Genomic DNA, 27898 nt, shown 5'->3' on the forward strand with positions numbered 1-27898 from the left:
AACACTTTCTGAACCAGTATTTTGTTCAGTATGTGAAGTATTTCTTCTCTTCCCCCGCAGAACTCACGTCATCTTGAAACCATCTGCTAAAGTCGTCTGCCTGTGACACTGAGTGGAAACAGCCGATAGCTTGGTGGGTCATACCATCTCAGCACTGCAATGTTATGTTGTCATGCTTGTATACTGGGTGGAGATTTGTTTTTTTATATTTAAAAATATATTTATACCTCAAGACAGCAGATATTTGGTACTTTTGGTGAGAAATGTGATAGTATTTAGATATTAAGATGCTAGATTTTGATGAAAACTATTATTCCAAATATGACAATATATCGGAATTTGACACAGGTCATGTAAACAGCATGTTCCATTTGGATATTCTGAATATGGCCTTCCAAATATAGCATTTTACGATTAAAATGTGGGATATGTCGGTAATATTTGGGTTTTAGAAGCATTCTTTGGTGATACACAAAGATGTTTGCAGCGCATTTGAGTTATGTGTCTCAATTGGGTTTTTTACCGCAGTTTGAAACAGCTTACAGCCTCTTGCCTGTTTACGGCTTATGGACAGCTCTGTGTGTTGCTATGGTTGTTGTACACAAACAAACTAGCTAACAGTTTGCAAGGCTAGGGTAGAGATGCATACCCAAAAGAAAAGCCCACATTTGTGATTGGAAGCAGAAAAACACCTACATTTAACAATAGTTAAAGAAAGACTTGGATATCAATTAGTTATCAGTTGGTTATTGGATTGCAAACAACGCAATAGCAACCTCATTAAGTAGGTGGTTGAAGGAATGAAAGAGGGCGGCTGTGTTTGCAAATCCACCACCGGTGAAAAATAATCCTATTTTGCACGGCTGCATTTAACGGGAATATTAGTGGAATATTAATTTTCATTAGCCATGTAAACGGCTTAGTAGGAAACTGACACTTCACTTAAAACACATTACATTGTAATGTCTTCTGGTGTTTCTAGTTTCCCCTCACAGACTTTCTGGAAAGTTATTGTAGAATTTGTCCCTGGGTTGGATACAACAGGCTGTGTAGATTGTGTAGATTTTTACTTTTGTAAAAAAAAAAGCATATCTATTGTTGCATATATGCACTACTATAATCAAAATAAACAATTTGACATATATCTGCAAACATGTGACCCAAATGTCCTCTTTTGCCATAACAGTATGAGTAGGTGTAACAGATGTGATTAGGGTGTGAAGACAGACAACCTCAGCTGACAGTTTTCCAAGATGTATTTTCTCTGCAGAAGACAATATAACATTAATTTGCTTCTGGTCTACTGTTTCCTTCTATCTACACCTCTGCTCCTCAGCAATACAAGACGTTATTGTCAGGGTGATCTCATTTTCTATCATACGTACACAAAAATCACATCACAGTATAGCATCTCACTCAACTCTTAGTATGCACATTGTTAGCCAACAGGAGCAATTAGAATATACTCGGAAAACCTTACTTGAATTATAACAATAGTCTATGTGACAAACATGAGAACCAACATTTTATACTTTTTAACACTTTCAGTGGGCAAAGTTAAACAGTACGTGGGTTTGGGGACTGCACAGATAACAAAAAGAGTATAACGTCTAACAAAGAAATACACATACCTGCAGAAGACAATATAACATTAATTGGCTTCTGGTCTACTGTTTCCTTGTATCTGCACCTCTGCTCCTAAACATTAAATAACAGAATTTACACACTCAAACTGGACCACTGAGCCTCCGTTATTTACAATGCACAGAAACAGCGCAAAAATGGCGCAAAAAGAAAGAGTTAAACAAAGCATCGTTAAAACTTATATTTAATCATAAAAATGGCACTAAACAGCTTAGTTAATATCGTATTAGCTTAGAGGCCCTAAATAGTGAAGGGTCACAACACAATTTTCAAAGAAAACAATAAAATAGCACAGCAGCATTTTACACACAACCTACCTCAGCAATACAAGAGGTGAGGAGAAGACGGAAGTTACGGCGACTTAGGAGGTACAATAGAGGCGCAGTGAGCAACAACATCTCCGCCGGAAACAATAGAAATATGATAAATAAATTAAACTCAATGAGATAAAATTCACAAATACCCCAAAAATCATTAAATAATGATTAAAATATGATTACAATTAAATTAAACACAAATTGGAAATTAGAATTAATAAAGTGCATTTTTAACTCCATTACATACTGTACGTAGGGCAAAAACACGGCATTACGCCAACCAAGCAGGGAAGGAGACTGCTAGCAAGCCAACATAGGTGTAACCTCTCAAATTAAAAAGCTAAAAACAGCTTTGTAAATGATTATTCTGTAAAGAAATGCACTCAACATGTTTGCTAGGCCTCAAGGACACACATAATGCTCAGTCCATCCAGAAAAACGCGATTATGCGATCGCATAATTCAATGCATAATCAGCCAAAGTCTGCATATTTATGCGGGGGCCGCATTTTTTCAAATACGCCGCACTTTCGCCGCATAAATTGCCGATTTCCACGCAAAATATGCAGGACTTGCATGATTTCATAATCCCCGCGTTTTCATTGCAAAAAAGTCACATATATCTTAACAGAAAGTTAAAATATGTTAAAATATGTTAAATATGTAAAATATGACATAATTACGCAACGTGAACATCATCGAAAAGCAGGGTGTTGGGGGAATCACTTTTTTTGCAAGTTCCCCCAGTTTTTGCAAGTTCCCGCAATTTCGTTGCATAAAATTGCATAAATATCCCGCATATTCCATCGCATTTTTTAAGAAAACGTGCCGCATAATCAAGGATTTTTGCCCGCAACAATCACGAAAAAACTCTTTTTTCTGGAAGGACTGAATGCTTTTTGATGATTAACACTGATTGTGAACAATAAACCTACACAGGGCACTTTTAACAATACCAATACATGTACAACATATTACTTAAACTCTGCCTGTAAACATTTATTTTGTTCAAACGTATGTTGTTATGTTATGTATGTTTGTTTTTGCCTTGTTTGTTGAACTTTTGTTTTGCTGGTCTAGAAAGCCTTTGGCACACATTATCTCTGTTGGAGTTTAGATTGCAGACCAGCCTTCAGGCGTTGCACTAGTGCTCAGTGGAAGGCGACGCTGTACCTATACTGATGCTTTTTTAAGTCAGTTTAGAAAATACTTTAAATTGAACCAGAGTAGATAATTAAAGCTTATGTGGTAGTAAATTTACTAAACTGTGTTTAACATGCAGTGGCACCCCTTCAATTAGATAAAAATACAAAAATAGAGGAATAACACAAAAAATCCCACATCACATAAAAACAAGTCAGCAGGGAGACCTAAATTTGAGACTTGAAACATCATTAAGTCACACAATAAAGTGACATTCACAATATCTCTGCTGTGCATTTTGTTCACCTTTGCACACCATTTTGTGCAATACAAAAGTTATTGAAGAGGAAAAATAAAGCTGCCAGAGCTAACAAACTTGCTAATGGTCAGTTTTCAACATCATAATTGGTCACTAACAGGACAATAAGTCCAAAACGTTTATTCAAAATATGTGTTCTGCAAATCATTGCTCTTTAGTTGATCATTTATATTACAGAGGAGGACAAATACAAATGTTTTATGTGTGCAACACAACTAATAAGCTCCAATAGCTTCCTCTATTTGGATTCTCCCCTCAAAGGTCAGCACTGTCAAGACAGCTTGTTATTGATCAACAGCACAAATTTGTGTGCAATTGTTCAGTTGAACTCTAAACAAATTGCGCCATTTTGAATCCTTGTGTGTCCAGGCATTTGTACTGAAGGACACAAATAGTAGCTGATGAGTGAACATTTAACCTAAATCTGTAATGGAAGAGCAGGTCAGTTATACTGTATGTGTTTTTCTCCAGGTGTCTCTTTGGATGGGCAGAAGACCTCCCTCTCACTGAAAACTCCCTGGAGCTATATCACCCCACCTTCACTTCGGCCCGGTCTTTGTCCTGTCTGATTTATTCATCACAGGTGGACACGCCTCCGCTACCACCTTACCCCCACCTCCTCCTCTCTCTGCTGGGCTTGCCTCCTTCTATCCTCTTTCAGCCCGCTTCATCTGCAGCTTATAGCGTTTCTCATCCACCAAAACTCCTTTGTCCCATAAGCCCCTTGACCTGGTCAAAGCTCTGCTTCAATCTCCTTACCAATGTAAATGTTCAGCCATAATTCTCTATCTTGTATTCTCTCTGAGCCCCTGGCCTCACTGGCCCTAACAGGCCCCTCTGGGCCTCTAGTCACTATATATTTGTACACTGCCTCCTCTGTGGTAACCACCATTGTACAGCAAGAGGCCCCTCACACTGCTGATCTGAACTGAGCTGAGCTGCGTGAAGCTTTACTGTGCTTCCCTGTGTAATAACACGTGCAGTATGGATGAACAGGGTGAGTACATTACAGTGTGACATGCAGGGCGACATTTTAACTAGTTCTCTGCCCCAGCAATCATCGCACAGTAGCTGCATCTGCCCAGCACACGAACGCTGCATTATCAGTATCGTAGTGCCCCAGCCGTGGCCAGTAGTCTACTCCTCTCATCTGGACTGGACCATCCTGGACTTGTCCCTAATTTCCACCATAAAACCAGGAAACCTGGACTGACTTAAAACTGTGCTTTTTTGATGAATCCAAATTCCTACTGTATGTAAACATTATACAGCTGGTTAATATGTGTATTTTAAACTTAAGTGAGAAAACAAATCTAAAGAAAAGGGAGAAAAAAATCTTGTCTTGAGCTGTCTCAATTTCAGTTTTTTAATATTTATGTGCTTTTGTCTTTTACTTTTGTGCATTGATTATTATCAATGGATTACTGTACAAAAAAAACTTAGTGAGTGTTTCTCTTTCACTCACAGTATTTTAAGTAAAAAAATATATATTACATTTTTCAAAACAGAGAAATCGGTGGCTTAGTTGTCAATGGTAATAATGGCATTACTGTACTTTTAAAAATAATTACTTTGTTTACTCTCTTACTTCATCAGATTCAGTAATGAAAATAGGAATAAGTCACTTTGTTATGTTGATCATCTAATTCTGAAGTTTTTGTCTGCTAATCATTAGGCAGACCTGGGTCAACTATTCTAAGTTCTGCATTTTGTAGCTTTGCAGCCGCTGCAGGATTTGTTTGACTTCTGACAAAAGATAAAAACATTTACTACATGATGACTTTGATTTTAACTTCTTTCAATTCTGGTTTGATGCAGGTCTGATGAAATTATGAGAACACACAATTATTTATAGGAATACAGTTATTTTACTTGAAAGGTATTCTACTGTACAAGGACATTTGACTTGATTTGTCTTGATGAATACTTGGTCACTGGACTATGGTGTAGTATTGTTCAAGAGACTTGCTGGGCTCAGATGAGCCTTATATGTAACGATTAAATGTATTACTGTATATAGCAGATTATTTAACAGAGAGATTTATGCAAGTACTGTGGGAGGGATACTTCACTTGACATTTTTCTGACCTCATTTTTCTTTCTTAAATTTCCACTTCGTTTATGATGGACTTCATAGTATTACTAAGAAAAAAGAGGACAGAAAATATTACAGATAAATACATTACTAAAGGAACAGATGGATGTACAGTATTATTTATGTTTGAACAAAGCCATATACCAGTTAAAATAATGCATTTTTTGCAATTTCTTCAATACATAGAATGTCACAGTCTAAATTATATTTACCTTATTTTTTTTATATGGTAACTGGAAATCTGTGAGCACACTGTGTGTAAGGCTCCTCATCATTTAGATGGTACAATATAGTCATATGTTAACAGCTAGGATATACAGTGTTATGTTAAAAGTGGCAAATGATACCAAATGAGAAAATATTAGATAGGAAGTAATGAGGTAAGTAATAAATATATAGTAAAGATAGAAATGTAAAGATAGGTTAGTATATATATAGTTAAACATGAGATGAGCACTTTTATAAAGAGCCCAAACTTTGGCGAAAAAAAAGCAGAATCATTGTAAAAATGCTGTTGTATAGCATGGAATATTTAGATTCTATAAATCTACAAACCATTTGGAATTTCTTTCAACTTAGCCTGAAACTGTACAAAGGTTTTTAATATTGTTTTTTTTTTCAACTAAATTACGATTCACTTTTCTGGACAGGACATGTTCACAGTATTATGTTGGGGAACATTCTGAAATGTGACTGTTATAGGCCAAAAGGTAAGTAACTAGTAAAACATGTGATAGCTTTGAAACAGACAGTTATGTAGGGAGATAAAATTTACAAATCAATAAATTCAATTTTGACAGTTACATTAATAGAGGATATATGGAAAAAGAAAAATTTCAGACTGCTTTGGAGGCTAGTCAAAAGTTTCTTAGGGGACTTGGCATACATTAGAGGACTTTGTAATCTTGACCTCAGTATTTCTACAATCCTGGCTATAGCCTGCCTCTAGATTTATGACTTTGAGATTGAATTCCAAAGGCAATATTAATATGTAGAATATATCTACATGCATTTAATACAAAGCCTGTATCTGGAAAGTAGCAAAGATAAGAAGTCATCTTTCTTTCATCGGTCAGACAGTCTTCCCCTTTTTAAATCTAGGCCTGCACATTAGTTATGGTCATCTGGGGGGAGTGGGAGCAAAGGTAAGAGATGACAGTACTAGAGCATTATGAGCGCACACAATTGGTGTTTTAAATCATCATTATCTTCACTGGAGATCTGCAGCAATCATATTTAAATCATACTCTGTATACTGTATAAACCAGCATATGGTTGAAAATAAAACTCTTCCACTCCTGTTTATCATTTTATTTGACTCCATGTAAAAGAGAGGGGTGGGTTTTTGTTTTTAAGCAGTAACTTTAAGAAGGAGACTTGATGCTATGCTATAAGTTAATGTGCAATGTTTGTGCTTTACACGGGTAGCGGCAAGATGCTTTTATTGACGACGGACTCTAGGATGGACTGACAGTCAGTAGTTTTTTTCTGCCGTTTGAGCCATGTCATGATGCTGAGATATCATGGCGGCGCTGATGATGTCACACTATCTTTATTCGGGTGTTGATGAGGTCACAGTGACAACAATAAATGCTGTTGGATGTAGTTAAAAAGAAAACTTTTTGGTGAATTTAAAAATAAAGACAACTTACAATTCTTTTGGTTCTCATGCTTTTTATTGTTGTGTCATTTACTCTTTTTTTACAATACATTTGTGATACAACATATATTGCCTTGTTGATATATGGTCCATATTATTAACTAATTAACTTCTGTGCATGTATACATTATACAGTAGATCCCCATATTATGACCACTAGAGGGAAGCAGACATATACAGTACAGGCCTTATCTTCAGCACTCCTTTCGGACATGCTTCTTCAATCAGTGTTTTCCCCATTTGGAAAATTCTTAAAGCAAGTGATCAAAATTACTTATCTGTTTATTTCTGTGTTGCGTGTGCTGGCAGCCAGATGCAAAATAATGGAAATACATTCTGTTTTAAGGTGAGGGAGTTGCATAATGAATAAAACAGCTCAGCTGGTCTAACAGCCTCCAGTCAGTGACCTTGACTCTTCAAACCCAAGCAAAAAGACAACAGGAAGAAATGTGGCTGTGGTGATTTTGTTTACAGACACTGCTACGAATCACAGTACAGTCAGCCCTGCTCATTAGGCCTCTGATTGTAGCCTAAATTAATGGTATGTGCAACCTTAGTCAATGAATTTTTTTCTTAGAGAGTTTTGAGCCGAAAACATTTTTACAATTTTTTGGTATTGTATTTAGAACGAAGGAAAGAACAGCTTTCCAGGACCTGGTTGCACATTTGTGTGAAATTTGGAAATTAGAATTAATAAAGTGCATTTTTAACTTGCATTACGTTACATACTGTAGGTAGGTTAAAAACATGGCATCACGCCAACCAAGCAGGGAAGAAGACTGCTAGCAAGCCAACATAGGTGTAACCTCTCAAATTAAAAAGTTAAAAACAGCTTTGCAAATGATTATTCTGTAAAGAAATTAACTCTTTGCAAAATGCAGCCATTTTCCCCTGTTGCCATGGGAAAGTTATGAAGTGACGTAATTACGCGACGTGAACATCATTGAAAAGCAGGGTGTTGGGTAATTTCACTTTTTCACTTCATAATATAAAATTGCATAAATATCCTGCATATTCCATTGCATTTTTTAAGAAAACGTGCTGCATAATCAAGGATTTTTGCCTGCAACAATCACAAAAAAAACTCCGCATTTTTCTGGAAGGACTGAGCAGAGCCAGGAGGAGTGTGTTTGTAGGCAGAGCTGAAGTCCACAAACAGCATCCTGACATAGGTTCCTAAGGAGTCCAGGTGCCGGAGGATGAAGTGAAGAGCCATGTTGAATATGTCGTCTACAGACCTGTTGGCTCTATAGGCGAGCTGCAAGGGGTCCAGGAGTGGGTTGGTGAGGGTTTTGAGGTGAGCCAGAACAAGGCGCTCAGAAGACTTCATAACTACAGAGTTCAGGGCGACGGGTCCTGTTATCCTTGTTTTCTTGGGGACAGTGATGATAGTGGAGGACTTGAAGCAGGCTGGTACGTGGCATGTCTCCAGTGAGGTGTTAAAGATGTCTGTGTGTCTGTGTCTTCAAACATTTTCCTATTTATACATCTAGCAGACATGAAGCAATGTTCTTATTCATTTGAAGCTGTTTCAGCCTCCTGATAATGTAAGTTTTATGTAAGACCAAAGGCCACCAAATCATGAGGGAAATATTTCGCTATTTAGCCACAAAATGGTGATATTCCCTATGGGTTTTTCACAGCAAGCGACTCATTTCATATTACACATTATACAGTCATTTGATGTATTGTAAAAATAAAACTATCAATTAGTGCAGATTTAAACAGCTTTTTTGCCACTTCTGGCCTGAGCAACAAGCTGAAACACAACATTAACATAACATTACCATATAAAGTTGTCTCTGATATTTACTCTACTTTTTACTGCTTTGGTCTGCACCAACTCTTGAGGAAACATATCTGGCTGTTCGAATATTATATTGTTCAAAAAAGTGTAGTTCAAAACATGGTTTGTATCTGTAACCATAGTTTTTTAGCTGCTAAATGATTCACTATGTCCACCAGCTAGTTATTAGCATTTAAATGGTAATTTTGGTATTTTTCAAACTGGACTCTATTTTCCCATGCATTTGTGTCGAAGTGACGAATGTGAAAAAAATTCTTTTAAATTGGTCCATAATTGAACGAGAATGCTCTAACATGCAAATGTGCACCGTCAATTGACTAGAAGTAGTTGTTTTTGCCATTGACAGGTTAAAATTGTTATTATAAATGTCTGACTACATTATGGCAAGATTAGAAAAGTTATGGAGGACTAAAAATGACAGAAGGAAAAATAAATAAATAAAAGTATAAATAAATGCAGAAATATAGTGAAAATAAATACATTTTGGTAAAATAAATGGCTATTTCTGTATTTTTACATGTATTTATTTTTTATGCATTTCTATATGTATTTATTTATGTATTTATACATTTATTTATATATTTATGTATTTATATATTTATATATTTATTTATTTATATATTTATATATTTATACATTTATTTATTTATTTATACATTTATTTATTTCTGTATTTCCACATTTCTACATTTATTTATTTCTGTATTTTCACATTTCTATATTTATTTATTTCTGTATTTCCACATTTCCACATTTATTTTTCCCTGCACCTGTATGCTAATTGAGTGGGGGGTGCCAACATCAGTCTGAAGAAGGATTGGTTAGCTGGGGGCCGTGTCGCTAACCAGACAGAAGCAAACGATCCATCTATCCATCTCTGGATGCAGGCTACCTATGAATGCTGCAGCTAGTGTGTAATACGGTGTAATACAATCTATGGTAATGAGTCGGGCGGTGCTTAAAGAGCAATGTGCAGGTTGAATTCATAACTGAATTAATAAGTAATTTATTGTGTTTGTGCTGGTTGCACAAAGTCCAGTCTGTCAGAAAATCGTGTACATCATTTTCCTTGTAGGAAAAGCAAGGTTTTTCGTTTTTGGGTGCGTTTTGTGCAGGTGAAGTGAGCAGACTTCACTGCCGCGTCTGTCACCACACACTCGGTCGTTTGTAGTGCTCATTTCACTCCGGAGAGTTATAGACCTGGGGTCTCATTTATAAAACTGTGCGTAGGATCCTTACTATAAGTGTACGTGCGCCCAAAAGCCCAAATTGGCGTACGCTGAAAAAAAGTCAGATTTATAAAACCGTGCGTACGCACACCTGTAAGCAATGTTCCCTTTATAAATCACAGATTGACTACAAGTGTGCGTACGTGGATCAACCTCTTATCCCGCCCTGTACACGCCCATTTTTAACCATAAATAGTCAATGTAAAGCACCTCGTGAATGCTGATCAGTATGTTAAAGACCCTGGCAGTTGTTCTTCGTTACACCGAAACATGCCGAATCATGACGACTGGCGGAGAAAAAAAAAAAAACTCTCAGACGCTCGGGAATTGCTGCCAATTGAATTGATTAATTTTGGCCTGTTGTCGCACAGCGTATGGAAAACGGATCTATAGACTACCTTTATTCATAAAATCTTCCAAATCAGCAGGCATTACGGTACTCGGGGACAGCTTCGATATACCAGACGTATATAATAAGATTTAACAGAACTATATATTATATCCAAACAAGCCTTAGTGATGAAGTTGAAGATTATATATAATATTTATTTAAAAAAACACTTAGCTGTCAGCCATTTCCCTCTGGAAACAGCCGGTTTCACCCTCTGTGGTGAGGACCTGTATTTGGACTGGGATGGCACGGTTCCGGCGCGTTGCCCTCTCTACTGGACCCAATTCAGTACATAGATCCAAGAGCGCAGCTATATTACTATTACAGCTACATTAGGGAATTTAAATCGGCATATGAGCAATCGTCATCGTCATGGTGCCTGAAATCTCTTTTTCTCCTGATTCTTCCATTGCTGTCCTCCTGCAGGGCCAGCAGTGCCATCATGCAGCATTACACACGGGTTCACCGCAGAATTTATGTTTAGTCTACAACAATTTTTGATTGTTAACACCTTGCTAAAATCACAGCAACAACTGGTATCCCCCACCCCGAGATACAATTTGAAATCGAAATGTAATAGGCAAACACACTTTTCTTCATGCAGGGTTTGTTATAAACAGTATTAAATTTTAGACCGATAACAAGGACATAGAGCGTAACGATTGCGCGAGAGCTTAATGGCTGTATTTCCAGACTTTGACATTTGATGATATATGCACAGTTTTAAAGACAGATATTTAGTTATTTACACTGTGTTGTGCAGTTATCTAATGGTAGGGTATTTGATGCTATCCTGTATTCCATGCAGTCGGGCCATCTCCTACTCCTGCGCTCCGTAGCGGACAATGTGATGGCAAGACAGCGCTGATTAAATATTAAGAATGAGTTTTTATTTAAGATTTGAGTTTGAGGTGTTTATGGAACAATTATCACTCAGTACAAGCGCAAATAACACTGCTGGATTTAATCTTCATATGGTGTGAAGAAATGTGCATGAGGCATTATTTTTTAATACATATTAAGCAACACATTCTCACACCCAACTCGTAAAATAAGGACGTTCGGTCAGGAGCCTTTCTCGTTCTTATTTGACGTTAAAAGTCTCCTTTAGCGTCTCATGTAAACGTGCTTGGTCGCCACTATTGCCGTCCCTTTTTCGTCCCTTTTGACGCGCTTTGCGGAGGTTGGGTTTAGGAGAAAAACAACGGGGAAAGGACGCCTCAAAAGCCGGGAAATACACCGCGGGTGAAGCGCGACAATAACGGAATCGAGGTTGGGTTTAGGAGAAAAACAACGGGGAAAGGACGCCTCAAAAGCCGGGAAACACACCGCGGGTGAAGCGCGACAATAACGGAATCGCGGAGGTTGGGTTTAGGAGAAAAACAATGGGGAAAGGACGCCTCAAAAGCCGGGAAACACACCGCGGGTGAAGCGCGACAATAACGGAATCGCGGAGGTTGGGTTTAGGAGAAAAACAACAGGGAAAGGACGCCTCAAAAGCCGGGAAACACACCGCGGGTGAAGCACGACAATAACGGAATCGCGGAGGTTGGGTTTAGGAGAAAAACAACGGGGAAAGGACGCCTCAAAAGCCGGGAAACACACGCCGTAAACGGGGGAAACAAAAGAAAAACAACGGGGAAAGGACGCCTCAAAAGCCGGGAAACACAAGCCGGAGACAGGGAAACAAAACGCCATAGACGGGGGAAACAAAAGAAAAACAACGGGGAAAGGACGCCTCAAAAGCCGGGAAACACACTCCAGAGATGGGGAAACAAAACACCACACGCTGGGCGCGAACCCGAGTCTCCTGAGTGAAAGTCCAGTGTTTTACCCATCCGCCACCCCAACCACCGTCCTTATGCAGCAATTTCCCATTACATACCACTCGCTAAATCTCATCCAACTGCGGCTCTCCCCAGTACGTTACACACATACGCCGAAGGGTGCCTTTTTCGTCGCATCAGACGCTGAAGGACACTGACCAAACGTACTTATTTTACGAGTTCGGAATGAGAACGGGTTGTATTAAGAGTAGCCTAACCCTTATTCCCACTGCAGTCTTCAGACTTCAGTTCACCACCTCACCATCTGCGTCGCCAATTCCTATTTTGTCTCCAAAATGTGCGTACGCATGGGTCAGAGTTTGCGTGGAGGACCGCACATTCTCCCATCGAGTTTGTCAAGGACACTGGCCCTCATTTATGAAACGTGCGTACGACCTAAAACAGGCGTACGGTGGGCGTACGCCGATTCCTACGCAAAGCTCGGCATTTATCAATTTGGACGTGAGCGTAGGCTGCGATCAAATCTCACGTCTGGTCTGAACTCGTTTACGGAAGTTTTCCAGTGTGACTAGCAGTGGTTCATGGTATAACCACCCGGTTCAGTAGATTGTGGTGAAATGTTTATTCAGTCGCCTATTTAAACGAGCGCATTGGCAGTCCTGAAGTTGAAGCAATGGCAGATCTGGCTCTGTTAGAGGACCTTAATGCTCGCTTAAGACGCGAGAGGGTTTTTCTGGACCGTGCTGATTTCTTTATGGAGAGTGACCAGTGGCTAATGAGTCGTCTTCGTCTCCCAAGGCATGTCCTTCTGCAGCTATGCCACGATTTAGAGCCTCGGTTAAAAAGAGAGACTCACCGGTCCAATGCCATACCTGTGTCAGTGCAGTTGCTCTCTACATTGGGGTTTTTGGCCACCGGGACCTTTCAGCGGGAGATCGGGGACAGGTCTGGTATATCACAGCCAACAATTAGTAGAAGTATGCCAGCAGTTTTGGCGGCTATCAAGTCCCTTGCTGCTAGGTATATTCAATTCCCATATGATGATGCTCAGCAAACTGTGATTAAAAGACAATTTCATGAGATTGCTGAATTTCCAAATGTGATTGGGGCGATTGTACTTATGTGCGTCTGAAGCCACCATCCATGAATGATTACGCATTCATCAATCGCAAAAACGTTCATTCAATCAACATTCAGATCATATGTGATGCCAGGATGTCTGTTCTGAATATGGTAGCCCGGTGGCCTGGGGGGACACACAACTCTTTTATTTTTCAAAACAGCAGCGTTGGAACAAAGCTACAGGAGGGCGCACTGCATGGCCGGAGTCATCTCCTCGGTGAGTTATGCCCGCGTACAATTAGAAAAGTTTTACATAGTTCTTCGGTGAAACGGTTTGATGTGATTCCTCTAGGTGACAAAGAATCAGAATCAGAATCAGAAAGGGTTTTATTGCCAAGTACGTTTTTTGACACATACAAGGAATTTGTTTTGGTATTGTTGGTGTACATCACACATTCTCTAAATGTAATATTAAACAATATAAGTATAGGTATAAACAATATAAGTATATGTACACAGTATGTATTAAATTAAAAATAAAGATAGAAATAAAATAAAATAAAATAAATAAATAAAGAGCAAAGAGCATTACAGCAGAGAGAACAGTGGCATGAAGAGCCAGGTGGAGAGTCAGGGTGGTTTCCGGGCCTTGTTAATAAGGCTAGTGGCGGAGGGGAAAAAGCTGTTCATGTGGCGTGAGGTTTTGGTCCTGATGGACCTCAGCCTCCTGCCAGAGGGGAGTGGCTCAAAGAGTTTGTCTCCGGGGTGGGAGGGGTCAGCCACAATCTTTCCAGCACGCTTCAGAGTCCTGGTGGCGTAAAGGTCCTGGAGCGGTGGGAGATTGCAGCCAATCACCTTCTCAGCTGACCGAATGACACGCTGCAGTCTGCCCTTGTCCTTGGCAGTGGCAGCAGCGTACCAGATGGTGATGGAGGATGTGAGGATGGACTCAATGATGGCTGTGTAGAAGTGCACCATCATTGTCTTTGGCAGGTTGAATTTCTTCAGCTGCCGCAGGAAGTACATCCTCTGTTGTGCTTTTTGACGAGGGAGCTGATGTTCAGCTCCCACTTAAGGTCATGGGAGATTGTAGTTCCCAGGAAGCGGAAAGACTCCACAGTGTCAATTGTGGAGCCACAGAGGGTGATGGGAGCTGGTGGGGCTGGGTTCTTCCTGAAGTCCACAACCATCTCCACTGTCTTTAGAGCGTTGAGATCTAAATTGTTTTGGTTGCACCACTTCACCAGGTGGTCAGCCTCCGACCTGTAAGCGGACTCGTCTCCATCAGAGATGAGTCCGATGAGGGAGGTGTCGTCCGCGAACTTCAGAAGCTTGACGGACTGATGACTGGAGGTGCAGTTGTTGGTGTACAGGGAGAAGAGCAGAGGCGAAAGAACACAGCCCTGAGGGGATCCGGTGCTGATGGTCTGTGAGTTGGAGACGTGTTTCCCCAGCTTGACATGCTGCTTCCTGTCAGACAGAAAGTCAGTGATCTACCTGCAGGTGGAGTCAGGCACACCAAGCTGGGAGAGCTTCTCCTGGAGCAGAGCCGGGATGATGGTGTTGAAGGCAGAGCTGAAGTCCAAAAACAGGATCCTGGCGTAGTTTCCTGCAGAGTCCAGGTGCCGGAGGATGTAGTGGAGGGCCAGGTTGACTGCATCATCTACAGACCTATTGGCTCTGTAGGGAAACTTGCAGGGGTCCAGGAGGGTGTCGGTGATGGCTTTGAGGTGTGAAAGCACAAGGCGCTCAAAGGACTTCATAACCACAGAGGTCAGGGCGACGGGTCTGAAGTCATTAAGTCCTGTGGTCCTTGGCTTCTTGGGGACAGGGATGATGGTTGAGGTCTTGAAGCAGGCTGGCACGTGACATGTCTCCAGTGAGGTGTTGAAAATGTCTGTGAACACTGGAGACAGCTGGTCAGCGCAGTGCTTCAAGCTTGATGGGGAGACATCTTTCAGCTTTCCTGGGATTCTGTCTCCTAAAGAGTCTGTTGACGTCCCTCTCGTGGATGGAGAGAGTTGTCACTGAGGTGGGTAGGAGGGTGGAGGTGGAGACCTTTAAGGAGGGCATTGGTGGGGGGGCCCAGGGCCCTGCTGAGGTGGGGGAGGTGGAGGTGATGCACAGTGGCTGTAGCTGTAGGGAGGTGTCGTGGGGGATGGTGTCAGGACTGACCTTTTGTCTTTCAAATCGACAGTAGAACTCGTTCAGGTCGGGCGTAGGTGTCGGTCATCGGGGAGTGGGGGTTTTAGGCTTGTAGTTGGTGATCTGCCTAAGTCCTTTCCAGACAGTTGCAGAGTCATTAGCTGAGAACTGGTTTTGGAGTTTCTCAGAGTACCGTCGTTTAGCCTCCTTCACCGCCTTGCTAAACTTGTACTTTGACTCTTTAAATCTGTCTTTGTCCCCACTCCTGAACAAGTCTTCCTTAGCCAGCCTTAACCTTCTGAGTTTGGCTGTGAACCAGGGTTTGTCATTGTTGTAACTCACCCTGGTGCTTGATGGAACACAGCAGTCCTCACAGAAGCTGATGAATGACGTCACAGCCTCTGTGTACTCATCCAGACTGTTGGTAGCAGTCCTGAACACATCCCAGTCAGTAGAATCCACAGCCACAGCCTCACTGGTCCACTTCCTTGATGTCCTCACAACAGGTTTGCAGAGCTTTAGTTTCTGCCTGTAGGTGGGGATCAGGTGGACCATGACGTGGTCAGAGTGTCCCAGTGCAGCACGGGGGACGGCGTGATAAGCATCCCTGACTGTGGTGTAACAGTGATCCAGAATGTTCTCCTCTCTGGTCGGGCATTTAATATGCTGTCTATATTTAGGGAGTTCGTGAGTGAGGTTCCCTTTATTAAAGTCACCAAGGACAATAACTAGGGACTCCGGGTTGGTCCGGCTCCACGCACGCAGAATCTGGTCGGCAAGCATGAGCTCGCGCTCCCGTACGTTAGCCTTCGGGTGAGATGTAAACACCGACCAGAATGAATGACACGAACTCACGGGGTGAATAAAAAGGCTTACAGTTTATAATGAAATATTCCAGGTTAGGAGATCAATGCTGCTGGATCACTGTCACGTCGTTGCACCAACCGCTATTGATGTAGAAACCGATTCCTCCACCTTTAGTTTTGCCGGAGAGGTCCGTGTCTCTGTCCGCTCTGTAGAGTTGGAAGCCTGCCAGCTGCAGCGCAGAGTCCGGTATTAATCCACAGAGCCACGTCTCCGTGAAGCACAAAACAGCACAGGTAATGGTGTGCGTAATCCTTGCTGGCGGAGACGCACAAGCACACCGGCCCATTTCCCTCTCCTCCGGCGTTTCGCTGCATGAGCAAAGGTGAGCGCACCTTTGACCAGAATGTCCAAAATTTACAGTGAAGGGAGAAGAAAATTTATTTAAAAAGGTTATCCCCTGACTGAGTACCTTATAACACCGCTTGCAAATCCCCAAAACGAGCAGGAGCGCAGGTTCAACAGTGCGCACACACGCACACGAACCACAGTGGAGAGGTGCATAGGTTTGCTCAAGGGCAGGTGGCTCTGTCTTGGGTCAGCGGGGGGAACTCTGCTATACACCCCAGAGAAGGTCTGCAACATAATTATGGCATGCGGGGTTCTTCATAATATTGCGCTGGAGAACGGGGTGCCATTCGATGAAGTAGGCCTACAGCCAGATGACCTTATGCATGGAGATTTGTGGCCACATCAGCCACCATTGGGGGCTCTACGAAGGAGACAGGATCTAATTCAGCGCTTCTAATATAGTACGTGCTATCTTTGGGTAAGAATACCTCAAAAAATACAATGTGGAACGTTTAGTGAGAATAATTCATTTATTTATTGGAAATGCACTTCAGGTTCTCATTTATCTCTTTTAATGTATCATTAATGGCCAGAAGTGAACTATTTATTTCACCCATCCATCTGCAAATTTCTGCCTGTCTCTCCAGGACTTCAGCCGTTAGTACAGAGGCCCGTGGTGGTGGACCAGAACGTAGAAAAGCTCTCCTCTTCCGCCGGTCTGTGTGGACACTGCTCTGCGGAACTTTGAGCACTGGTGCTTGGTTCGGACTGATCTTTAAAAAGAGAAAATAAAAGATTCAATGCACTTCATTTGTGTGATTATTTAAGGCAGGCAACAAATCAGTGATACTTTTGTAGGTAGCATCCAAAAACAACATTTGTTCCCCAAATTTTTTAAGATGCTCCAGCTGCCATGTGGAACTGTAAATCTGACAATCATCATGGGTTGATCCTCACTATGTGAGAGTGGTTGAAAAAGTAAAATACTGTCTTTCAACTCAGACTGGATTAGTTTTTCAACAGATACACTGTCATTTCCATCCATTCTGATGTATTTATTGAAACTGTCTCTAATTTGTGTTATGTCCTGTGGAGAGACAAATAATGTTCTGTCCATGAAGTCTGTTTTTCCCCAGCTCTGAGACCAGTCAATGGATTTTAAAAGAATGGTGCTATTTGAGAGTCCTTGAGGAATACCACCGTGAATGAATTCAACCAAGTCCTCGTTTATGCGGTTCATTCTATTTTCTTTTGAGTTGGTTATGTCATGGCCACTATGCTCGCACATCTGCCTCACAACACAACCCCTGATATTGGCAGATGTTATGAAATGGAAGGACACATATGCCGGACAGGAATTTGCCCTTGTCGTCTTAGGGTCACCAGCTGAAGAACCTGTTTGACGGTTTGATCGCTCACACCTCCACTGAATTACATTTTTCCTGTTCTTCCTATCGGAGAATGTCCCTTTTCCATTCTCATTTAGGACATCCAGTTGGTTCCTCATGAAAAGGTCAACTGGAATAGTCATTTCATTCACATTTTCTATTGTGCGCTCTATTTTTGGATCTCTGTCTTTCTTAAAGGAGAATTCCGGCCAATTTTTACGTTAATCTTGATCGCTATAGCTACGCGAATACTTTCGATAGAAAAAACCCCGACCCGAATCAGTGCAGGTAACACGGAGAAGCTGCAGCTACGTACGACAAGCGTCCCCTGAGTTAAAACGGCAGTGCTCGGGGCAAGTTTTAGAGTGCCTTTGTGCCTCTTAACAGACACAAAATGCAATTAATATGTCTGTGCCACATGAATAGGGCCCTTACGTGTCAACAAGATGCGTTTTCAACTCAGACATTGTTTAAATTCACCTACCCTGGTCCCTGTCTCGATCCTGCCGGTAGCTAGCTTGCCCTGCTAGCTGATAGACGTTAGCTGCTAGCTGCCGTCCGGTGAGTGTATTCAGACAGGCTTCTGTGATAATCATCCCAATAACAATCCACAGAGCGGTGGTGGTGTGGCTATGTCCTCCAGAGGACAGGTCATGTCACGTCTTGAAGTGTGTAGTGCGAAACAGTAGTGCGGTAGTAGCTGTTAGCTGCTAGCTGCCCTCCGGTGAGTGTGTACATCCAGATAGCTGTTAGCCGTTAGCTGCTAGCTGCCGTCCGGTGAGTGTATTCAGCCAGGCAGTTACTGAAGGCTAGCTTTAGCTTGTGCTTGGAGCAGCAAGTTCATCTGCCTGTTTCCCCTCTGTCTGTCAGTCTCGTTCTTTCCAACTCTTGTGAGTTGTGCTAGTTCTTCGTCTGTATACTCGGGTTCGAATAAATAAGGACGACCATCAAACTCAAAAGGCTCTTCCGTGTGTTGTATATCTGCTATATTCTTCATACTCCAAGCTTCTTCCCTCATAAACAACTCCGCTTTTCACTCTTCACACACTACGCTCCAATCTGCACACTACTGTTTACCTTTTTCTGCTACAACTGAATTCCCAGGAGACAGCGCGATGCAACAGCTAAGCTTCAGTAACGCTATTACTGTGCAAGCCACAGACATCGTTTATCCCGTTTCCATGTAGTTACATAGTCACTGATATGGTCATAACCACTACAGTGCTCAATTACCTATTTTGAGGGGAAAATAATCTAAACCTTTCGCTGCAAAGGCATGATCTGTCCTATGCAGGACATCCACCAGCCCACCGGGCGCTCCATGGATTTTTATTGGGATGATTATCACAGATGCCTGGCTGAATACACTCACCAGACGGCAGCTAGCAGCTAACGGCTAACAGCTATCTGGCTGTACACACTCACCGGAGGGCAGCTAGCAGCTAACAGCTACTACCGCACTACTGTTTTTTTTAGGGGGGAATACACTTCAAGACGTGACATGACCTGTCCTCTGGAGGACATAGCCACACCACCACCGCTCTGTGGATTGTTATTGGGATGATTATCACAGAAGCCTGTCTGAATACACTCACCGGACGGCAGCTAGCAGCTAACGTGTATCAGCTAGCAGGGCAAGCTAGCTACCGGCAGGATCGAGACAGGGACCAGGGTAGGTGAATTTAAACAATGTCTGAGTTGAAAACGTATCTTGTTGACACGTAAAGGCCCTATTCATGTGGCACAGACATATTAATTGCATTTTGTGTCTGTTAAGAGGCACAAAGGCACTCTAAAACTTGCCCCGAGCACTGCCGTTTTAGCTCAGGGGACGCTTGTCGTACGTAGCTGCAGCTTCTCCGTGTTACTTGCACTGATTCGGGTCAGGGTTTTTTCTATCGAAAGTACTCGCGTAGCTATAGCGATCAAGATTAACGTAAAAAATTGGCCGGAATTCTCCTTTAAGACCATCCTCAATGGACTTTCTCCAATATGTCTCCATTCTCTAAAGAGGAGGAAAATAGAATAGATTATACATAGCACAGGTACATATACCTCCTTATCTTGTCAACTATTAGCAACCAGTATAGCAAAGCAACTCCTCATCTAAGCCTTACCCTTAACCGTCTTATGTCTAGGTGTCTTAAAGTTATCTAGCAACAACTGGATGTCTGTGAGTAACTCAGTGTGACAACATCCCCTTAACTGCCTTGCAGGTATCTACAATTCAACAGGCTGCCTCAGAGGTAGCCAGTATTACAAAGCTGCTTGGAAGTTAGTCTGTTTTAACCTACATATGTCTGGGTGTCTCCAAGTTATCTAGCAACAACAAGCTAGTTGGAAGTCAGTCTGTCTGTACCTAGCTCTTTCTGGATACCTTCCAGTTATCTAGCAACAATTGGCTACCTTTGAGGCACCTAGTGTTACGACATCACCTCAGCTGCCTTGCAGGTATCTAAAATTCAACAGGCTGCCTCAGAGTTAGCCAGTATTACAAAGCTGCTTAGAATTCAGTCAAGCTTTACCTAGCTCTGTCTGGATACCTTCCAGTTATCTAGCAACAAATGGCTGCCTTTGAGCTACCAAGTATTACAAAAACATTGTCTGTGCTGCCTTCCAGTTATCTACAATTCAACAGCTGCCTCAGAGGTAGCATGTCTTATTGCTATGTCTAGATGTCTTACAACTTATCGGGAAAGACACCCACTCAACCACTGATCCGCTGCCGTTACCTGCCACAAATCCCACACCACCTGAAACTATCTGCTCACATCAGGATAGTCAATTCATCACCTTTTCCTAGCTAGCTGTACAATTAGTCACAGAGATAAAAAAGGTTTTCGATCAGCCCGTTAAAGGCAAAGAAATTTTCAGTCGGCTGTTATCTCTTTGCCAGGAAGCTAAATCTGTGGCCGAATACTCCATTGAGTTTAGAATCCTAGCAGTTGAAAGTGGTTGGGGTGAGATAGCACTCCAGAGCATTTTTTCTCATGGCCTCTCTGAAACCATTAAAGACGAGCTGGCGGTGAGGGATGAGACCCAGTCCCTCAAGGATCTGATTTCCCTGGCTACAAGATTGGATAATGGAATGAGAGAGCAATGCAGAGAAAAAACCCACTGTCCCAAAACCCTTTCCCTCAGTCCCAACCTCCCTTCCAGAGCACTTCAGATTACCCCTCCAGTACACATTCTTTCCCCAAGGATCCACCCGACGTCTCCAGAGCAGAGCCTATGCAACTCGGACGCACCCGACTCACCCCTTCAGAAAGGCAGCGGAGATTCAGGGAGGGGCTCTGCATTTACTGTGGACAAGCCGGACACCGTCTTCAATCCTGCCCGCAGCTGCCAAAAGCCTAGGCTCACCAGAAGCAAGGGGAGTTCTGGTGAGCCAAAATCAATCCTTCTCTCCCATTCCCCGTCTACACACACAGATTGAATCGGTTTTAAAGTGGGAACAATCTTCCTTCCCCCTCAAAGCCTTCATTGACTCGGGAGCTGATGATAATTTCATTGATGACACCTTTGCTCTCCAATGCGGTCTACCCATTCATGAACTTCCCACACCACAAACTGTTAGAGCACTGGATGGCAGGCTTCTTTCCAGGGTTACCCATCAGATTGCATCCATCACTCTCCTTCTGTCAGGCAACCATCGTGAGTGCATCCAGCTGTTCCTGATACCTGCCCCTAACATCCCACTGGTACTAGGTCAGCCCTGGCTTCACCTGCACAACCCCCACATAGACTGGTTCTCTAGCACAGTTAAAGGCTGGAGCATTCACTGCCATGCTGTCTCCAATCAGCAATGTCATCTCCAGCGCTCTCAATCCCTTCAACTCCTGAGCCCCCAGATCTGTCATCAGTCCCCAGTGTTTATCGCGACCTAGCTGAAGTGTTCAGCAAAGACAGAGCCCTTAGTCTTCCTCACATCGACCTTAAGATTGTGCTATTGATCTGCTGCCAGGAGCCACTCCCAGTTGGCTCTACAACCTAGCTCGCCCTGAGAGAGCTGCTATGGAGAAGTATATACAGGAGCTGTTCTCTCTCAGTGTAGCCCCAAAGATAACAAACTTCACCCCTGTTCTGCCCCCACTTTGTGTTGCATTAGAGACATCTAGTGGTTGTATTGCATTTGAGTTCTGATATTTTAGTCCCTCCTCTCTTGCCGTTGGTTTCCTTTTTGCTTCTGACTCTGGTCTACATAGAGTTGCTGAAGTTACTCTTGTCTCTTTGCCTTTGCTAGTTTTGAAGGTCTAAGTCTGTAAGTATTTCTGTATGAAGTATATCTACTTTGATATAGTCTTTGTGTATTTTCCGTTTTAGCATAACATGTATGTTGTATTACTAGATGCTAATCACGATTAGCATTTCTCCATAGACATCCATGGTAAAGTTATCTTAAATGCTTATTAGTCCTGCAAGTCTCATGATAATGGCCAATTTTTCTTATGGGATCGCTATATGTTAGACTTGAGTTGCATATTCATGTGCAGTACAGGCCAAAAGTTTGGACACACCTTCTCATTCAATGCGTTTCCTTTTTATTTTCATGACTATTTACATTGTAGATTCTCACTGAAGGGATCAAAACTATGAATGAACACATATGGAATTATGTACTTAACAAAAAAGTGTGAAATAACTGAAAACATGTCTTATATTCTAGTTTCTTCAAAGTAGCCACCCTTTGCTTTTTTATTAATAAGGGAAAAAATTCCACTAATTATCCCTGACAAAGCACACCTGTGAAGTGAAAACCATTTCAGGTGACTACCTGATGAAGCTCATTGAGAGAACACCAAGGGTTTGCAGAGTTATCAAAAAAAGCAAAGGGTGGTTACTTTGAAGAATCTAAAATATAAGACATGTTTTCAGTTATTTCACACTTTTTTGTTAAGTACATAATTCCATATGTGTTCATTCATAGTTTTGATGCCTTCAGTGAGAATCTACAATGTAAATAGTCATGAAAATAAAGAAACACATTGAATGAGAAGGTGTGTCCAAACTTTTGGCCTGTACTGTATATGTAAATATGGGCAGTTTGTAATGCCATATTATTATGTTTCCACAGTTTTACAAAATTGGAAAGATCCTTACCAAGGGCCTCTCTCTACTCCGGTTTCCTGGATCTTTAATTTCATGGATCTTATGTTAGCTATCTGCTACGCTAACCTGTTAAAGCAAGAGCAGAATAGTAAAAAGACTTAAAATTCAGTCTGCTATCAAAAGAAGAGTGAGTTTTCAACACTGCAGTCCAGAAGCTCAGCATATAGATTTAACAATCTATCACACTGCATGAAAAGTGGGATTTCCGTCCCCGTAAACACCTGGAAATGCCCGGAAATCCCCCTAATTTTCAGCAGTTATCGACAATTTACAGGCTGTGAACGTCACGTTCGTCTGTGCCACATATTGTCGGAAACGAACCATGACGTATGTGGAGAGCTCCCGCGGAGGTGTTAATGGATCTAATTTGAATATGAATAGCAGCAACACCGCGCCTGGCCAGAGAGTGTCTGGCCTGGCTGGAATTTCCTCACTCAGGATTGGATGCAACCACTACTTTTAAACAAGAAAAATCTCTCATGAGTGGTTGATAGGTCTGTCATGGGTTAGGCTATTGGTCACCCTGGGCCATTATTATTAGAATTATAATAATAAAATTATATATATATTTTATGTATTATATATTTATGTATTATATACTTATTTCATATATGCTATGTTTTATATTCATGTCATTGTTATCCTAAGGAAAATGATTTGCCAGGAACGTGCTGTTTATTCAAAAATAGAGCTTTATTGACACAAAACACAAACACAATCAGAAAAAAACTATGTACAAAGTATAGGAGACACTCACAGCACACACAACAAATATCCCACGCTCACGAGAAGCAGCACCGTCAACCCCTAACCCGCGGCCGCCTCGGAACTGTTGGTAACCGGCAGCATTCTGTCTGAATTTGGTCCATTTTGCAGGCGTCTGTGGTGCTTTGTCCTGTATGTCTATGATGGCGCACTTCCAAATGCCCAACTCACCCGCAGCCAGCACACTCTGTCTCGCTTCCAGCAGCTGTAAAATCAATCAATAAAGACAATCAGTACTGCGCAATGCACTGCTTATGGACACAACACATCTATGAATGCACCTGAAAAATATTCACATTAACCAAACGTTAATACGTTAACCACATTAATCTTACCGTCTTTTCTTCTCGACCGACTCCAAGCTGAATTCTTCACAGCTTCTACCCGTGATGCCAGAGCTGTTGTTTCTCGCTGAAGCTCCTGCGTGCTGTCTCGTAGTTTACAGGCAGCTGGAAAACAACTAAACGAGAGTGGTATGAATAAAAAAAACAAAAAACATAAGTCACAGTGAAATTAAACAAGGAAAGATGAAAAAGTAAAATACTTACACACAATGGCATCATTATCAGCGTCTGGTAAATCTGGACTTGCAGACGTAGCTCCGAGCAAATATAGATCACAGCCTCGCTATGAGGCGAGGTTAGTCTGTAAAAACAAAACAAAAAAACAACAACAAAAAAGATCGGTATCTATTAACGAATCTATGTCCTTATACAGAAGAATGAATTAAATTTATTTAATGAAAGCATATTCTTCAAATCTTACCCTTGTCTCCGGTTCGTAGCGCCTGCTACAGTTAGTCTCAGAGTTGTGAAGATGGCGTACTGAATTCCTGTAAGACCAAAAATACACTTTTATAAAGCAACTCACCCTCTTAGATCTGTAATGAATGGCGCTGAAAGCAGCCAGGCACACAGTTGTGCTGCTCGTGTTTAAACTTGCAGGTTTAAAACATTACTGCCAAGTCTAAGTAGCCTGTTTAACATCCAAATACAGTTATTGTACGATCAAGAGTTAATAAACAGTACAGACTAGCTCACCGTTTCATTAATAATCATATACTTACGTTGTCTTTTCCTTTTCTGTGAGCGCATCTTTATGGAGCCCCGGAGGAGAAAAAACAACTCCTGTGTGTTTGCAAGTGAAGTTTGACAGAGTGTACAGACAACTATTTTACCAGTTGGTCTGAAATATTCCCATATTTCGGAAGCTTTTGCTCTAACTCTCAGACTCATCTCCCGCCGCTTTTTTTCAAATCGAAGCAGTGAAGCCGGGGGTAGGGGGCGGGGCAGAGTGATAGAGAAAGACATAGAGGGGCAGATTAACCAGCAGGGCGCGAACAGCACACACACTGGTGTGGAGGTGAATTACAGTGAGTTTTAATGGAATACTGGGAAGGCTTAATAACCATAGGACAATTGAAGTCTAGATTATGAGGCCATTTCAGCAGAGCAAACAGCTTCATATGCCATTAACATGTGAATATGGTGCTGAATTTGCCAGTATTTTAAGAAGACAAATGGTTGGGACCTTGTCATGCAATAACAAAGCTGATGTGCTTTATGTGAAGCCCAGTGTTTTGGTGTCAGCAGAAAGACTTCTCTTAAAAAAACTGTACAGTGGTGCCTCTGTCTCCATTCCACCAGACAATGTTGGATGAGCAAGACCAAAGAAAGGTCGCTGTAGTCATGCCACTATGCACAGTGGTAGAGCTCTAGGAGACTGTGAATGAATCATGGAATGCACATTTTACCTTTGTGGCAAAGCCTGATTAAAACTAATTGTTGAAATAAATTATTTTGTGTATCTTTTTTACATAACATTGGTCATTGCTAACGACATACAAAGTAATTAATCTAGCATACTTTCATTAAATAAATCAATTCAAGCTAAAATTTAAGAGTCTACAATAAAAAGATCTATTTTAAGAGATTTTCTTAAAATGAAGTTAATACCTTTTAGGAAAATGTCACCTGGAATTAGAGGGAGGGGGGGTCATGGGGGGACAACTGCCAAGTAATCAATATCCGACAATTTCCGGCAGTTTTCGGTGTTGCCTGTAAATTGCCGTGTACAGTCGTAAACCTGAAGTTCCACGACAATCTACAGTGCCGCAAACTGACGAAAATCTCACTTTTCATGCAGTGTCATGGAGGAACAAAATGAAGAAAAACCTCTGCCATACTCAGAAGGTGGGCAGTCTCAATACTCCTACCATTCCAGATGCTCAACCCATTCTAGTCGTGCCTCATCACACGGTTCTGCTGCCACAAGAGCTAGAGCTAAAGCGGAAGCTGCAAAAGTCAAGGCTTCATATGCGCAAAAAGAAGCAGACATGCTAATCAAGCAGGAGAAGAATTTAAGAGAAAAACTGAGCTTGAAGTGGAACTGAAACGTAGGAAAACTGAGTAACAGGTCAACCTCAAAGCACTGAAAATACAGGGTGCTGCTGAAGCAGCTATTACAGAGGCTGAAATCCTTGAAGCAGCTTATGAGGAAGAAGTTGGAAAACCAACACAGCAGAATGTGACAAAATTAGCTCCGTATCACTCTCATCAACGCACTAGTGAGTATGTGCAACAACATTCTCAGGAGCACGAGGAGCAACAGTCTCAACTCATGAAACCACAACCCATCTTTTCACCAAAGCAGCAGCCAAACATGGACAACAGTGATACAGATAATCGTGGTACCCAAAGACACATTTTGGGAGAAATTAGCGATGTCATGTTCCAAGAATTACCAGCAAAACGCCAGAGCATGAGCACAGCCTACGCTCAGCAAAGCCACACACGCCCTTTGAAGTTCTACCAAGATGAACGCCGCCCCCTACAGACTCCCATCACACAATCTAAAGGTAAAACCTACTTCTTGCCCTCTAGAGCACCCCTGCATGATCAGTCAGACACAACAGACTTAGCCAGATACCTGATTCGCAAAGAAATAGTTAGCTCTGGACTCCTAAAGTTTGATGATAAACCAGAGAACTACTGGGCCTGGAAAGCTTCCTTTGTCAACTCCACCAGTGATCTGAACTTAACCTCCAGGGAAGAGCTAGATTTATTGACTAAATGGCTGGGACCACAGTCTGCAGAGCAGGCCAAACGCATCCGTGCAGTTCACATTAATAATGCCAGCTCAGGACTCAAAATGGAGTGGCAGAGATTGGAAAAATGTTACGGATCAGCAGAAATGATAGTAAACGCTCTGCTTAAGAAGTTAGAGGAGTTTCCAAAGATATCAAACAAGGACAATGAGAAGCTGTGGGAGCTAGGGGACCTGTTGCTAGAGCTGGAGGCAGCTAGGAAAGATGGATTCTTACCTGGACTATCCTACCTCAACACACCACAGGGAGTCAATCCCATTGCACAGAAGCTCCCCTATAACCTTCTGGAGAAATGGATCTCAGTTGGCTCTAAATATAAAGACGACCATCAGGTTCAATAGCCTCCCTTTTGCGTCTTTGTTAAGTTCATCAGAGACCAAGCAAAGACGAGAAATGACTCCAGCTTTGCCGAACTGACCATGAGTGGTTCAGTCAAGTCGGATAAACCTCTGAAACCCACCAAACCATCTGTGTTCACCAGGAAGACTGAGGTTTCTTCAGAAAGTGAAGATAAGCAAAACATTATGGAGAAAACGGTTGAGGATCCTGATAGATTATGTCCATTACATAATAAGCCCCATCCTCTAAGAAAATGTCGTGGCTTTTGCAACAAGACCTTAGATGAACGAAAAGCTTACCTCAAAGACAAACATATCTGTTTCAAGTGCATCAACAAGTCACCTCGCCAAGAACTGTGACAAATCTACAAAGATACAATGGACCCAACAATGCTCCATATGCTCAACAACTTGACCTCGGCTGGGTCATTGTTGGACA

At 41.8% G+C, this 27898-nt stretch overlaps 1 protein-coding gene across 1 annotated transcript in view; it reads left to right on the top strand.

The window, feature by feature from the left end:
* Positions 1–7174, top strand: part of LOC120564288 (UPF0606 protein KIAA1549L-like) — a 141179-nt gene extending 134005 nt beyond the window's left edge. Inside the window, exons 15-16 of the mRNA XM_039809145.1 lie at positions 61–133; positions 3894–7174. Of these exons, the coding sequence (XP_039665079.1) occupies positions 61–90 (30 nt within the window). The 3' untranslated portion in view covers positions 91–133; positions 3894–7174. The remainder of the gene's footprint in view (positions 1–60; positions 134–3893) is intronic.
* Positions 7175–27898: the final 20724 nt, after the last annotated feature.

Source organism: Perca fluviatilis, chromosome 8 (assembly GCF_010015445.1).
Source record: "Perca fluviatilis chromosome 8, GENO_Pfluv_1.0, whole genome shotgun sequence".
NCBI classification, from domain to species: Eukaryota; Metazoa; Chordata; class Actinopteri; order Perciformes; family Percidae; genus Perca; species Perca fluviatilis.